The sequence below is a fragment of the Salmo salar genome, chromosome 02 (assembly GCF_965601325.2).
Source record: "Salmo salar chromosome 02, fSalSal1, whole genome shotgun sequence".
NCBI lineage: Eukaryota > Metazoa > Chordata > Actinopteri > Salmoniformes > Salmonidae > Salmo > Salmo salar.
In genome coordinates this window covers 30,630,507-30,647,500 of record NC_138292.1, presented here as the reverse complement: position 1 = coordinate 30,647,500, position 16,994 = coordinate 30,630,507, and the positions used below count along the sequence as shown (strand labels likewise).

Below are 16,994 nucleotides of genomic sequence, written 5' to 3'. Positions count from 1 at the left end.
ATGTAAAGTATATCTGTTGTTTCTATAGGCTGTGCACTCACAGGGTTGAGAGGAGGTCTGGACCGGATGAAGTCTAGGATGACCTCATGGGCGCTCTTCTTCAACCTTGGTGGTATGTCGTTGTTTACCTGGAGGTGCAAGGACACACACACACACACACACACACACACACACACACACACACACACACACACACACACACGCACACACACACAAACAAACAGATTAAGAGAGAGCATAACTACATATAAGCAACAAGCCATGCTTTTAAGACGCCTGACAGTCTTACCATGACCTTGCGTAGATTGTAGCGTTTGGAGCGGATGTCATTCATGAGCATCTCGTAGGGCGTGAGCTGGAACTCGATGGCCAGAGGGTTGTACTGGCGCTCCTGGACCTTCTTCAGCTTCACCCCGTTCCGCAGGTCTCCCATCACCTGCATCCAGAACTTAGCCTGGGGGATGCAGGGGGACAGAAATCATATAGCAACACAGTACTCATCTAATGATTTAACACTTATAGGGCCAATTTCCAGACCCAGATGAAGCCTAGATACTCCTGGGCTACAAACATGCTAGTCCAAGAGTAGGTTTAATATGAGTCTGGGAAACCTATCTTAAGAGTGTCACATAAGGGTGTCAGAGAAGGGTGTTGCCAGGTAAAAGGGTCTGTGTGAGGCTTGTAATAAGGAGCTGGTCACCTACCCAGTCTGCATTCTGGAGCTCATTTAGGTCTCTGCTGGGATCCTCAGACGGCTCGCCACCCATCTTCTGAAGATTCTACGAGAGAGAGACGAAAGAGAGAGAGAGAGAGAGAGATGGGGGGATCAGAGTGAGAAAGAGATGAGCACTCAGAGCTTAAATGTGAGTTTAAAGGCCCAGTGCAGTCAAACATCGTGATTTTCCTGTGTTTTATATATATACTGCTCAAAAAAATAAAGGGAACACTTAAACAACACATCCTAGATCTGAATGAAAGAAATAATCTTATGAAATACTTTTTTCTTTACATAGTTGAATGTGCTGACAACAAAATCACACAAAAATAATCAATGGAAATCCAATTTATCAACCCATGGAGGTCTGGATTTGGAGTCACACTCAAAATTAAAGTGGAAAACCACACTACAGGCTGATCCAACTTTGATGTAATGTCCTTAAAACAAGTCAAAATGAGGCTCAGTAGTGTGTGTGGCCTCCACGTGCCTGTATGACCTCCCTACAACGCCTGGGCATGCTCCTGATGAGGTGGCGATGGTCTCCTGAGGGATCTCCTCCCAGACCTGGAATAAAGCATCCGCCAACTCCTGGACAGTCTGTGGTGCAACGTGGCGTTGGTGGATGGAGCGAGACATGATGTCCCAGATGTGCTCAATTGGATTCAGGTCTGGGGAACGGGCGGGCCAGTCCATAGCATCAATGCCTTCCTCTTGCAGGAACTGCTGACACACTCCAGCCGCATGAGGTCTAGCATTGTCTTGCATTAGGAGGAACCCAGGGCCAACCGCACCAGCATATGGTCTCACAAGGGGTCTGAGGATCTCATCTCGGTACCTAATGGCAGTCAGGCTACCTCTGGCGAGCACATGGAGGGCTGTGCGGCCCCCCAAAGAAATGCCACCCCACACCATGACTGACCCACCGCCAAACTGGTCATGCTGGAGGATGTTGCAGGCAGCAGAACGTTCTCCACGGCGTCTCCAGACTCTGTCACGTCTGTCACGTGCTCAGTGTGAACCTGCTTTCATCTGTGAAGAGCACAGGGCGCCAGTGGCGAATTTGCCAATCTTGGTGTTCTCTGGCAAATGCCAAACGTCCTGCACGGTGTTGGGCTGTAAGCACAACGCCCACCTGTGGACGTCGGGCCCTCATACCACCCTCATGGAGTCTGTTTCTGACCGTTTGAGCAGACACATGCACATTTGTGGCCTGCTGGAGGTCATTTTGCAGGGCTCTGGCAGTGCTTCTCCTGCTCCTCCTTGCACAAAGGCGGAGGTAGCGGTCCTGCTGCTGGGTTGTTGCCCTCCTATGGCCTCCTCCACGTGTCCTGATGTACTGGCCTGTCTCCTGGTAGCGCCTCCATGCTCTGGACACTACGCTGACAGACACAGCAAACCTTCTTGCCACAGCTTGCATTGATGTGCCATCCTGGATGAGCTGCACTACCTGAGCCACTTGTGTGGGTTGTAGAATCCGTCTCATGCTACCACTAGAGTGAAAGCACCGCCAGCATTTAAAAGTGACCAAAACATCAGCCAGGAATCATAGGAACTGAGAAGTGGTCTGTGGTCCCCACCTGCAGAACCACTCCTTTATTGGGGGTGTCTTGCTAATTGCCTATAATTTCCACCTGTTGTCTATTCCATTTGCACAACAGCATGTGAAATTTATTGTCAATCAGTGTTGCTTCCTAAGTGGACAGTTTGATTTCACAGAAGTGTGATTGACTTGGAGTTACATTGTGTTGTTTAAGTGTTCCCTTTATTTTTTTGAGCAGTGTATTTCCACACTATGAGGTTGGAATAATACTGTGTAATTGTGAAAATAATGATAATGCCCTTTTAGTGTTTGAAATTTCAGTCTGTTTTTGTGTGATTGAATTTTGGCCTGCCTGGTGACATCAAAAGATAGTTCCAAACCTCTCTGGCAATAACAGCTAGTTTTCAGTTTTCCCTTCCCCACTCTGACAGTCCTAGCAAAATTCTTGCTTGAGAAATTGCTTTTTGCTAAGAAACTATTTCTGTTTCTTTTTGACCATTTTAATTGAAAACGATAACAACAAGGTACTTAATTGTTACCCAGAAATGACTTGATATTGAGATAGAAATTGCTTAGGACGTTGAATAAAGTAACTGACCTCAAAGCCACAGATTTCATCCTTTCATGTTGAAATGAGATGTTAACAAGTTCATTGAATACCACAGCATTAGGACAGGCAGCTGGCCCTGCTATCAATCACACCCACAAATCAATACGATTCCATTATCAATGACAGTTAACAAGAGCCTTCGCAGCCTGACAACCTGCCACCTGTGGCTCAGTTGGTAGAGCATGGTGTGTGCAATGCCAGGGTTGTGGGTTCGATTCACACGGGGGGCCAGTACAATTATTATTATTTTTAAATGCATGAAATGAAATGTATGCATTCACTACTGTAAGTCGCTCTGGATAAGAGCGTCTGCTAAATGACTAAAATGTAAATGTAAGTCCCTATCAACTAGCATCATGATGGTACACTCACACATTCCCAACACACTCATGCCCAGTCCATTTTCATCCGTGATTGAAAATCATCATTGTAGCCATAGGGAATAAAGCATGATCCTGCCAGTGTATGCATAGCAGAGATCACACCTTTTAGCCATGGTCAAGATGACTGTATGACATATAGTGTGGGAACTCCCTTAGCTAGCCCATGCTAACACCAATCCACTGCTTTTAAATGTGTGGGAAGGAATGAGCAAGTGTACTTTGAGAGAATTGGGATGCAACCAATGAAGCAGTGAGCAACCTGCATCCCTTCCCTTCCTGATTTAGGAGTTCATTAGAGGACAGGACACTGAGGGATCTGTTCTGCAGCAGAATAGAAAGCCTCCTCCTCTCTCTCTCTCTCCTCCTCCTCCTCCCCTCTCTCCCTGTTATTTGTGGTGAGAGAGGGGGTGTCACCCTGCATCCCACCGGTGTTTGATAGAGCAATCATGGGAGTCTCTCTGCTACAGCCCCTCACAGGAGATTTACTACAGGGCCTCTCCTCTCACTGGATATACAGAGCCATAACTCACACTGCACTGGAAGGGCATTTGCTAAGGTGTCTACCTTCTCTACCATTAACAGTTGGTACATATTCCCTTTTCATGTAATAACATAAAACAGAAAGCTTTACCATGGTCCGTGAATAACAACATGATTGTTGACAAACATTTTAAAAAAGGACATAATTTCTGAGCATAGGAGCCCAGGGTGAGATGATGTTGGATTTAACTCCCGGTGCTCATTTGTACGACCAACACAATACCATCCCTTTCCTAACTTATAGTATTTAACCCTGAGCAAATAGGAACAGAAGTGGCTTTGGTGATTCAGCTACAACTATGCTTTTAATAGTGTCCCTCTGTCCTGTTAAAGAGCTCTTTGTGATGAAAGAAAGGGTCTCTCTCTCTGCATGCTGTCCTGTAGCTGCAGTTAGCTAGCTAGATCCCCTGTGGGACAACACATCTCTGCCTCGATGCCAGACAGAGGAGGACAAGTGGGGGAGGGGAATGATGCAGGGCCGAAAGCTCATCTTACTTCTCCTGGTATTACACACACAGAGATGTACACACACACACACACACACACACACACACACACACACACACACACACATAGATAGATACACACACAGACATACAGTAGACTAGACTACACCCTGGCCTATTCACATCTGGTTGCATACACCAGATAGGCTAACTAAACTGAATGTACTGTCTGTAGCCACCTGAACCACAGAGCTTGACACGTTTCTCCCCTTCTTCATAGCTAAGCTCTTACCCTCTCCTCATAATAAGACTCTCCACTCTCTTTTGTAACAGTAAATTATATAACTGTCTAATTTCTTCGCTCCTTTCAGACGTACTATTGTGGAGGGGGAGTGCTGCTTAGCTGGATGGGTCCCTGGGGAGTAGCACCCAGTCTGTGGTTCATGCGGACCATTCCATTTGCTGAGCACATAGATTTTTCCTATAGCAAACCCTGAAGAAAAATGTATGACCTCAATGATGCACATTTTTGGGGTTCACACTGCTGCTACTCGCTGTTCGTTATCTATGCATAGTCACTTTACCTCTACCTACATGTACAAATGACCTTGACTAACCTGTACCCCCGCACATTGACTCGGTACCAGTACCCCCTGTATATAACCTCATTATTGTTATTTTTTACTTTAGTTTATTTTGTAAATATTTTCTTAACTCTATTTTCTTAAAACTGCATTGGTGGTTAAGGGCTAGTAATTAGGCATTTCACGGTAAGGTCTACACCTGTGGTATTCGGCACATGTGACAAATAACATTTGATTTGATTTAGCACATGTGACCCTGTGGCAGACAGCAGTGCATTGAGGGACATTAAACTAAGCCTTTAGGTATGCAGACATGTTCACAACAGCATTAGGGGTTTACCTATGTACAGATGTAGGATTTTAATTAGAGCCAGTTTGCTACAGCAGCAAAATAATCTTGCCGCAACAGGAAATGTGAATTATTATGTGGATTATAATGAATGGACATTTTTGTAGGGTTTGATAAAAATGTGAAAAGTCAGAAATTTCAAAGTGGAAATTACAAACTTCAGAAGTTCTCCTGCAACAAGGTGATCAAATTAAGATCCTACATCAGTACCACCACAGAATTAAGCCCTATAATACTGTACTACAGAACTGTACAGACAGAAGTGGACTCTGCTCCCCAGCTAGGTGAAAGACTGAGCAGAATATTTGACAACAAAACCTACAGCTACTACAAGGCAGCTTCCCCTGAGGTAGACAGATCACTCCCATCAATGCTCCTTACTGGCCTACTTTCACATGTCATATGCTGGGGTGGGATAGCATGTCTACATGCACACACGCATACACACGCATACACACGCATACACACGCATACACACACACACACACACACACACACACACACACACACACACACACACACACACACACACACACACACACACACACACACACACACACACACACACACACACACACACACACACACACACACACACCGTAACCTGCATTCCTTCTCCTTTGTAACATGCACACACACACACCTGACTCAAGGCTGATATACAGTAGCTGATATACAGTAGCTGATATACAGTAGCTGATATACAGTAGCTGATATACAGTAGGATCCATTACAGGACATGTATGTAGTGTGCCATGTTGATCAGTTCTCTGAAGCATGTGAAACACCTTAATGTCATGTTGCTTAATCTCCTGAATGAATGTCTCTCCAGTCACATGACCTCTGAACATATGTCCCTGGTCTACATGTCTGTCTGATTAATAGTACAAGGTTGTGTCGTGGTGAATGCCAATGACCATTCAGATTCACTGTTTAGTGGTCCTATGTGCACTGGAGCCTGAGAATGAGATGTCAATCAGGTCCCAGAAACAGACCGGAGCTGTTCCAATATCCACACTGGTTAGCATACCACATAGGATAAAGCAATGTATTGGGAATACATGCTAAGTAGTATGCTAAGTAGTATGCTATAGACAATGGAACAGAACCACTATGTAAGCAAGCTGAGGGTCTATGCAGTCAGGTACTGTGTAGTGTGTTGGGAGCATTGGTAAATGGAGGTGGTTTGGTGAACCATGGTCACATGATGAGTAACCTTTCCTGAGACCTGAAGACTTTCTTTACCTGCCCAAGCTAATTCCTTGCCTTTAGCTCAGTGGACTAGCACAGTATTGTCGCACACAGGAGACAGGGGGTTTCAACCCAGTTGGTCACGTATTGATGTGTAGGTAGCCTCACCTCTTTGGCACTCTTGATCTTCTCCAGGAAGGAGCGTAGCTCCCTGGTCTCAGCATAGAGAGCACGGCACACAGCCTGGTAGTGGCTGGGGGCATCGCCAGGGCTGGGGAGGTGAGACACACACATCTACAGACAGACACAGACAGACAGGGAGAGAGAAGTAGTACTGTAAGTAAAACATTGAAGATACTGTAAATATCCTTGTGACAGCAGATTACAAAAAACTGTATGTCCTTGTTTCTCTGAGATGAACAGAAGGTGCTCTTGGCATGATCTTGGCACCAGTAGTCCACTGCATTTCCCATCCCATATAGCATCTGAAATTCTAACAGAAAATAGTTGGCCGTCTCATCTGCAATCTTGTCCACCAAGTAAATTCCCTGAATTGAATCTTGTCCACCAAGTAAATTCCCTGAATTGATAAATGGTGCTGCTGTGTAGAGGAGGAAGCCTGGAGCAGAAATTGAGAATTAGGTATTAGGGAGTCTTTCCCCAGTAGCATCATAATCTCAATATTCCCTGACCCAGTCATTTTTAAAAGAGTCATGCTTATATAGGATAAGATCCCTGATTGTAAATCACACAGGAACATACATCTGAAATGTTGTGAAACATCTAGAAGGCAGTTAGAGAGAGAGAGGGGTAGGCAGTTCCTTTAGAGCAAGGCTCTGTAGTTAACATCAGACAGAGAGAGAGACGAGGGGTGGACTGGAGGATAGAGAGGATGACAGCTATTAAAGGACACATCTAGCCATCAGGCACTAGGGCTGGCAAGACAACAGCGACACTGTCACCCAGGCAGCTCAGATGTCCACAGCCTCAGATAACCTTACTAGCAGTCGCTATGGAGACCTGGTTCCATCCCCTGGGCCCTGTCTCTAGAATCATTATTTCACCACTGTCATGTCTGTCCTCGGGCCGGGCCGGATGGAAGGCTGAAGACTATGGTTCAGTCGAGGCTCCTCAAAGGAGGAAGTGGAGGATCATCCTCCTCAGTGAATTTTATTTAAAAAATAATAAATAATTACATTTAAAAAGTTATCCTTTTTAGATAAAACTATACTAAATATATTCATATGTCACCAAATAATTGATTAAAACACACTATTTTGCTATGAAGGTTTACAGTAGCCTCAGCAGCACTCTGTAGGGTAGCACCATGTGTAGCCGGAGGACAGCTAGCTTCTGTCCTCCTCTGGGTACATTGACTTCAATACAAAACCTAGGTGGCTCATGGTCCTCCCACCCTTCCATAGACTTACACAGTAATTATGACAACTTCCAGAGGACGTCCTCCAACCTATCAGAGCTCTTGCAGCAGGAACTGACATGTTATCCACCCAATCAAAGGATCAGATAATGAATCTAGTACTGAAAGCATACGCTAAAAATGAAGGAGAAGCAAGAGAGAGAGTGATTTCTTCAATTTTTTTTACTGTCAGTTTCACTCACAGCTAGAAAATGCAGCTATGTAGTTTAGCCTACTCAAACACCCTGCTCAAACAGAGGGATCCTATGTTAGCTAGCTGGCTATGACTATCCAACACAACACTGGAAATCTTCCAAGTCAAGGTAAGCTTTTGGTTTTACTAATTTATTGTCACCGGGGCCCGCCGGTGCAACTACTTACTGACTGACTGTACAATGTAACATTACTGCATGACTGTAGCGGGTTTACTAACGCGTTAGTTCTATTAGCTATGTTGACTATGATGTTATTTTAGCTAATATGGTGACAACAATGTAGGCTGTGTGTAGTGGTTGTGATATGGTTTGGATTGGAAAGTGTTTTTTACCTGGTCTCCTACAGCTGATGTGTTATGCATTGTAGTCCACAAGTGAAGGAAAAAGGTGAGAGGAGGAAAACGCATAGATGCCAGAAGGAACACAACGTGGCTGCTATGAAAATGAACTGTGTTTACGCTTGATCAGGGGTGTATTCATTCCAAAAAATGTTTCTTAAATGGAATGAAAAAGGGATAAACATACATTAATTTGTCCAACAGAAACTCTCGTTTGAAACTGTTGGACTAATGATTACACCCTAGATCAGCTAGATGCGGGCAAGAGTGTGCAAGGTGGTATTGAATGTCACTTTCTGTCACCTCAAATTTTTCTCTTGACCTATGTGCACCTACATTGTAAACTTTCATTCATAGGCTAGGTTGTAGCAACCTCATGATGGGTATAGGGAAAATTCTAGTATAATCTAGTAGCCTAAACCTATCGAAGTTAAATTGAACTGGGTGAATGGAATATGAATGGCAGTCATCCAATATGTTCTAATAGAAATAAGGCCATGCTAATGAAAATAAAATTGTCCTCCTGCCACTGCTATAGTTATGTAAACACCATTGGGGCATCTAAGGACTCACTGGGTGGATCTAGTGTGATTTCTGTTCTCTCAACACTACTGGATATGCTGAGTGGATCTAGTATGATGTCTGTTCTCTCAACACTACTGGACATTCTAGTTGGATCTAGTATAGATAATACTCTCAACACGACTGGACATGATGGGTGTATCTAGTATAGATAATACTCTCAACACTACTGGACATGCTGGGTTGATCTAGTATAAATAATTCTCTCAACACTACTGGACATGGTGGGTGTATCTAGTATAGATAATAATCTCAACACTACTGGACATGGTGGGTGGATCTAGTATAGATAATAATCTCAACACTACTGGACATGGTGGGTGGATCTAGTATAGATTATAGTCTCAACACTACTGGACATGGTGGGTGTATCTAGTATAGATAATAATCTCAACACTACTGGACATGGTGGGTGGATCTAGTATAGATAATAATCTCAACACTACTGGACATGGTGGGTGGATCTAGTATAGATAATAATCTCAACACTACTGGACATGCTGGGTTGATCTAGTATAGATAATAATCTCAACACTACTGGACATGGTGGGTGGATCTAGTATAGATAATAATCTCAACACTACTGGACATGGTGGGTGGATCTAGTATAGATAATAATCTCAACACTACTGGACATGGTGGGTGGATCTAGTATAGATTATAGTCTCAACACTACTGGACATGGTGGGTGGATCTAGTATAGATAATAATCTCAACACTACTGGACATGGTGGGTGGATCTAGTATAGATTATAGTCTCAACACTACTGGACATGGTGGGTGGATCTAGTATAGATAATAATCTCAACACTACTGGACATGCTGGGTGGATCTAGTATGATGTCTGTTCTCTCAACACTACTGGGTGGATCTAGTATGATGTCTGTTCTATCAACACTACTGGACATGGTGGGTGGATCTAGTATGATGTCTGTTCTCTCAACATTACTGGAAATGGTGGGTGGATCTAGTATGATGTCTGTTCTATCAACACTACTGGACATGCTGAGTGGATCTAGTATGATGTCTGTTCTCTCAACACTACTGGACATGGTGGGTGGATCTAGTATGATGTCTGTTCTTTCAACACTACTGGACATGGTGGGTGGATCTAGTATGATGTCTGTTCTTTCAACACTACTGGACATGCTGGATGGATCTAGTATGATGTCTGTTCTCTCAACACTACTGGACATGCTGGATGGATCTAGTATGATGTCTGTTCTCTCAACACTACTGGGTGGATCTAGTATGATGTTTGTTCTCTCAACACTACTGGACATTCTAGTTGGATCTAGTATAGATAATACTCTCAACACTACTGGACATGCTGGGTTGATCTAGTATAAATAATTCTCTCAACACTACTGGACATGGTGGGTGGATCTAGTATAGATAATAATCTCAACACTACTGGATATGGTGGGTGGATCTAGTATAGATAATAATCTCAACACTACTGGACATGGTGGGTGGATCTAGTATAGATTATAGTCTCAACACTACTGGACATGGTGGGTGGATCTAGTATAGATTATAGTCTCAACACTACTGGACATGGTGGGTGGATCTAGTATAGATTATAGTCTCAACACTACTGGACATGGTGGGTGGATCTAGTATAGATTATAGTCTCAACACTACTGGACATGGTGGGTGGATCTAGTATAGATTATAGTCTCAACACTACTGGACATGGTGGGTGGATCTAGTATAGATTATAGTCTCAACACTACTGGACATGGTGGGTGGATCTAGTATAGATTATAGTCTCAACACTACTGGAGGAAAGACACATATACAACAACTGCAGGCTCCAGTACCATAAACCTGACCTGATCACCACCATTTTGTAGTTTACTGCACTTCATGGCTTGACAGCAGAAAACCTACTATTTCCTTATTAACCCTGCCATTCACCCATGTAGTGACATTTTGGCTTTTAATCATCAACCACCACCCTCCCCCAATCAACAGCTGCCTACCTTCAGGATGTCCCTGTAGCCACGGACATTACAGCTGTTGATGGGGTCGTCTTCGGCCTCCTCCTCTTCCTCGGTGGCCTCGTAACCTTCGTCAGGGCAGGCGTCTCTCTCGGCCTCGCCCATGTTGGTCATGAGGTCTATGAGCTGCTCCAGGGGTGGGCTCAGCTCCCGCTCCTCGCTCTCCTTCAGCCCGTAGTCCAACGCCTTGTAGATCATGATGCCCAGAGACTCAATCACCTGAAGGACAGGACACAAGCAACAACACACACTGGGTATCATTATATTGCCATCCATATACAGTGCCTTCGGAAAGTATTCAGACCTCTTCACTTTTTCCACATTTTGTTACGTTACAGCCTAATTCTAAAATTGATTAAATAAATACAAAATCCTCAGCAATCTACACACAATACCCCACAATGGCAAAGCAAAAACATTTTTTTGACATTTTTGCAAATGTATTAAAATAAAAAACAAAAATACCTTATTTACATAAGTATTCAGACCCTTTGCTATGAGACTCGGAATTGAGCTCAGGTGCATCCTGTTTCCATTGATTATCCTTGAGATGTTTCTACAACTTGATTAGAGTCCACCTGTGGTAAATTCAATTGATTGGACATGATTTGGAAAGGCACACGCCTGTCTATAAGGTCCCACAGTTTACAGTGAATGTCAGAGCAAAAAGCAAGCCATGAGGTCGAAGGAATTGTCTGTAGAGTTCCGAGACAGGATTGTGTCGAGGCACAGATGTGGGGAAGGTTACCAAAAAATGTCTGCATCATTGAAGGTCCCCAAGAACACAGTGGCCTCCATCATTCTTAAATGGAAGAAGTTTGGAACCAGCAAGGCTCTTCCTAGAGCTGGCCGCCCGGCCAAACAAAGTAATCGGGGGAGAAGGGCCTTGGCCAGGGAGGTGACCAAGAACCCGATGGTCACTCTGACAGAACTCTAGAGTTCGTCTGTGGAGATGGGAGAAACTTCCAGAAGGACAACCATCTCTGCATCACTCCACCAATCAGGCCTTTATGGTAAAGTGACCAGATGGAAGCCACTCCTCAGTAAAAAGGCACATGACACCCCGCTTGGAGTTTGCCAAAAGGCACCTAAAGACTCTCAGACCATGAGAAACAAGATTCACTGGTCTGATGAAACCAAGATTGAACTCTTTAGCCTGAATGCCAAGCGTCACGTCTGGAGGAAACCTGGCACCATCCCTACGGTGAAGCATGGTGGTGGCAGCATCATGCTGTGGGGATGTTTTTCAGTGACAGGGACTGGGAGACTAGTTGGTAGGGAAAGATGGAACGGAGTAAAGTACAGAGAGATCCTTGATGAAAACCTACTCCAGAGCGCTCAGGACCTCAGACTGGGGCGAAGGTTCACCTTACAACAGGACAACGAACCTAAGCACACAGCCAAGACAAAGCAGGAGTGGCTTCGGGACAAGTCTCTGAATGTCCTTGAGTGGCCCAGCCAGAGCCCGGACTTGAACCCAATTTAACATCTCTGGAGAGAACTGAAAATAGCTGTGCAGCGACGCATTGTCATTATGGGGTATTGCGTGTAGAGCATGGTGTTTGCAATGCCAGCATGGTGTGTGCAACGCCAGGGTTGTGGGTTCGATTCCCACGGGGGAACAGTACAAAAAAAACAAAAAAAAATGCATGAAATGAAATGTATGTATTCACTACTGTAAGTCGCTCTGGATAAGAGCGTCTGCTAAATGACTAAAATGTATATGTAAAATGGGAAAAAAAAAAAAAAATGTTTTAAATAAGGCTGTAACGTAACAAAATGTGGAATAAGTCAAGGGGTCTGAATACTTTCCAAAGGCACTGTACGTTCATCATTGTCATCCAAGAATCATGCCAAAACAATGTCTTCATGTTTTGAATAAACGGATTTTGAATAATTTGTCTTGATTTGTGTTATTCAGCTGTTAATCTCCTGGAAAACAACAGTAAATATGGGTTTGTGTCTTCGTTCCCAGCTATGTAATATATATAATCTCCTTTCATGCCCTCATTGTCCCATGCTTTCAGCTGTAGCATGTGCTACACAAACACATGACCCTTTCATTCAAGTGAACGACCCAACCTTTAAAAGCAAGGCAGACCTTTAACATTAGTCAGTAATAACGTGATTTGACTGAGCCAGCAGAGAATACTGGACATTATAAACTGGGTGGTTCAAGCACTGAATGCTGATTGGCTGACAGCCGTGGTATATCAGATGACAAAACACTTATTTTTACTGCTCTAATTACGTTGGTAACCAGTTTATAATAGCAATAAGGCACCTCTGGGTTTGTGATATATGGCCAATATACCACGGCTAAGGGCTGTGTCCAGGAACTCAGCATTGTGTTGTGCATAAGAACAGCCCTTAGCTGTGGTATATTAGCCATATACCACTCCCCCTCTGGCCTTATTGCTTAATAATAATGACATATAAATAATGTATGCAATATATATTTAAGATGATAAAAACAACAAATATTCAAGAGCTTCAGAGGAGTGATTTAAATCTTATGCATACATTTATTAAATCAAGAATATCTATATTGTTTTATGCTTAAGTCCAGCGCTTAATTTGCACCTCTGCCCCCTCCCACTTCCTCATGTATTTCCTTATAGAATCACAGCAGCACAAAGGGTTCTGGAGGAGCTGCAGCAAGCCTGATAAATTGACATACATGTGCCAAAGCTATAGTTACTCCTGTCTGTTCAGAAAGAAATGAAATAATTCAGAATAGCCTATTGCACCATGACAAAGCCCAAAACGTTGCCACAGAGGATAAATAGCTTATTTTAAAAATAGCCTAGCTGTGGAGAGTAGCTCAATAACAAGGCACAGCCTACAATCGGGAACACGCTGCAAATCTGTCAGTGAACAGCATGCAGACAAAACTGGCCTTTCGCAATATTTTAAATATTGCCTACAATCATGTGAAAACACAGGTTGGAAAGCAAATGTCTCCTACTGAAAAGAGAAGACTCTAATATGTCAGCTGCAGGCTATCTATATACAGTGCATTCGGAAAGTATTCAGACCCCTTGACTTTTTTCCCATTTTGTTACTGTACAACCTTATTCTAAAATGGATTAAATTGTTTTTTCCCCCCTCGTCAATCTAAGCACAACACCCCATAATGACAAGCAAAAACATTTAAATTTTTTTTGCAAATTCATTAATTCATTAAAAAAAAGTATTCAGACCCTTTACTCAGTACTTTGTTGAAGCACCTTTGGCACCGATTACAGCCTCGAGTCTTCTTGGGTATGATGCTACAGGCTTGGCACACCTGTATTTGGGGAGTTTCTCCCATTCTTGTCTGCAGATCCTCTCAAGCTCTGTCAGGTTGGATGGGGAACATCGCTGCACAGCTATTTTCAGGTCTCTCCAGAGATGCATCTATGAACATTTTAACCTGTTAGTGCTAGGGGGCAGTATTGACACGGCCGGATAAAAAACGTACCCGATTTAATCTGGTTACTACTCCTGCCCAGTAACTACAATATGCATATAATTATTGGCTTTGGATAGAAAACACCTTAAAGTTTCTAAAACTGTTTGAATGGTGTCTGTGAGTATAACAGAACTCATATGGCAGGCAAAAACCTGAGAAGATTCTGAACAGGAAGTGGCCTGTCTGACAAGTTGTTGTTCATCTTGGCTCTTTTTATTGAAGACTGAGGATCTTTGCTGTAACGTGACACTTCCTACGGCTCTCAGAGCCCGGGAAAAAGCTGAATGATATCGAGGCAGCCCCAGGCTGAAACACATTATCGCGTTTGGATAGTGGCTGGTCAGAGTACTCTGAGACTCAGGCTCGTGCACGAGATGTTTTTATTTTCTCTCTCTTTGTACGTATACACGCTTTCCCGGTCGGAATATTATCGAATTTTTACTAGAAAAATGGCATAAACAGCGGTTGACATGCTTCGAAGTACGGTAATGGAATATTTAGAATTTTTTTGTCACGAAATGCGCCATGCTCGTCACCCTTATTTACCCTTTCGGATAGTGTCTTGAACGCACGAACAAAACGCCGCTATTTGGATATAACAATGGATTATTTGGGACCAAACCAACATTTGTTATTGAAGTAGAAGTCCTGGGAGTGCATTCTGACAAAGAACAGCAAAGGTAATAACATTTTTCTTATAGTAAATCTGACTTTGGTGAGTGCTAAACTTGCTGGGTGTCTAAATAGCTAGCCCTGTGATGCCGGGCTATCTACTTAGAATATTGCAAAACGTGCTTTCACCGAAAAGCTATTTTAAAATCGGACATATCGAGTGCATAGAGGAGTTCTGTATGTATAATTCTTAAAATAATTGTTATGTTTTTTGTGAACGTTTATCGTGAGTAATTTAGTAAATTCACCGGCAGTGTTCGGTCGGAATGCTAGTCACATGCTAGTCACATGCTAATGTAAAAAGCTGGTTTTTGATATAAATATGAACTTGATTGAACAAAACATGCATGTATTGTATAACATAATGTCCTAGGGTTGTCATCTGATGAAGATCATCAAAGGTTAGTGCTGCATTTAGCTGTGGTTTGCGTTTATGTGACATTATATGCTAGCTTGAAAAATGGGTGTCTGATTATTTCTGGCTGGGTACTCTGCTGACATAATCTAATGTTTTGCTTTCGTTGTAAAGCCTTTTTGAAATCGGACAGTGTGGTTAGATTAACGAGAGTCTTGTCTTTAAAATGGTGTAAAATAGTCATATGTTTGAAAAAATGAAGTTTTTGCATTTTTGAGGTATTTGAATATCGCGCCACGGGATTACACTGGCTGTTGAGTAGCCCATAAAGGTTAACATCTTGGCCATGTTCTGTTATAATCTCCACCCGGCACAGCCAGAAGAGGACTGGCCACCCCTCATTGGGGCGGCAGGGTACCCTAGTGGTTAGAGCGTTGGGCTAGTAACCGAAAGGTTGCAAGTTCAAATCACAGAGCTGACAAGGTACAAATCTGTCGTTCTGCCCCTGAACAAGGCACTGTTCCTAGGCCGTCATTGAAAATAAGAATTTGTTCTTAACTGACTTGCCTATTTAAATAAAGGTAAAACCATTTTTAAATGGCCTGGTTCCTCTCTAGGGTTCTGGTGTAGAAGCCACCGTGCTTCTACACCTACATTGCTTGCTGTTTGGGGTTTTAGGCTGGGTTTCTGTACAGCACTTTGTGACATCAGCTGATGTAAGAAGGGCTTTATAAATACATTTGATTGATTGGTTGACTTGTCCAGAAGCCACTCCTGCGTTGTCTTGGCTGTGTGCTTAGGTTCGTTGTCCTGTTGGAAGGTGAACCTTCGCCCCCAGTCTGAGGTCCTGAGCGGTCTGGAGCAGGTTTTCATCAAGGATCTCTCTGTACTTTGCTCCGATCCATCCTCACCCTCGATCCCAACTAGTCTCACAGTCCCTGTCACGGAAAAACATCCCCACAGGATGATGCTGCCACCACCATGCTTCACCGTAGGGATGGTGCCAGGTTTATTCCAGATGTGACGCTTGGCATTCAGGACAAAGTGTTCAATCTTGGTTTCATCAGACCAGAGAATCTTGTTTCTCATGGTCTGTGAGTCTTTAGGTGCCTTTTGGCAAACTCCAAGCAGGCTGTCATGTGCCTTTTTACTGAGGAGTGGCTTCCGTCTGGCCACTCTACCATAAAGGTCTAATTGGTGGAGTGCTGCAGAGATGTTTGTCCTTCTGGAAGTTTCTCCCATCTCCACAGAGGAACTCTGGAGTGCTGTCAGATTTACCATCTGGTTCTTGGTCACATCCCTGACCAAGGCCCTGCTACCCCGATTTCTCAGTTTGGCCGGGCGGCCAGCTCTAGGAAGTCTTGGTGGTTCCAAACTTCTTCAATTTAAGAATGATGGAGGCCACTGTGTTCTTGGGACCTTCAAAGCTGCAGACATTTTTTGGTAACCTTCCCCAGATCTGTGCTTCGACACAATCCTATCTCGGAGCTCTACGGACAATTCCTTCAACCTTATGGCTTGGTTTTTACTCTGACATGCACTGTCAACTGTGGGACCTTATATAGACAGGTGTGTGACTTTCCAAATCATGTCCAAT

General features: G+C 43.5%; 1 protein-coding gene across 3 annotated transcripts in view; it reads right to left on the bottom strand.

The window, feature by feature from the left end:
• LOC106579115 (protein spire homolog 1) overlaps positions 1–16,994 on the bottom strand; it is a 61,826-nt gene that overhangs the window by 22,094 nt on the left and 22,738 nt on the right. For all 3 annotated transcript variants that reach the window (XM_045701890.2, XM_045701887.2, XM_045701891.2), the window contains exons 3-7: positions 10,899–11,135; positions 6,530–6,655; positions 705–779; positions 290–454; positions 42–128 (exon numbers count right to left, since the gene is read on the bottom strand). In XM_045701890.2, coding sequence (XP_045557846.1) covers positions 42–128; positions 290–454; positions 705–779; positions 6,530–6,655; positions 10,899–11,135 — 690 coding nt within the window. The remainder of the gene's footprint in view (positions 1–41; positions 129–289; positions 455–704; positions 780–6,529; positions 6,656–10,898; positions 11,136–16,994) is intronic.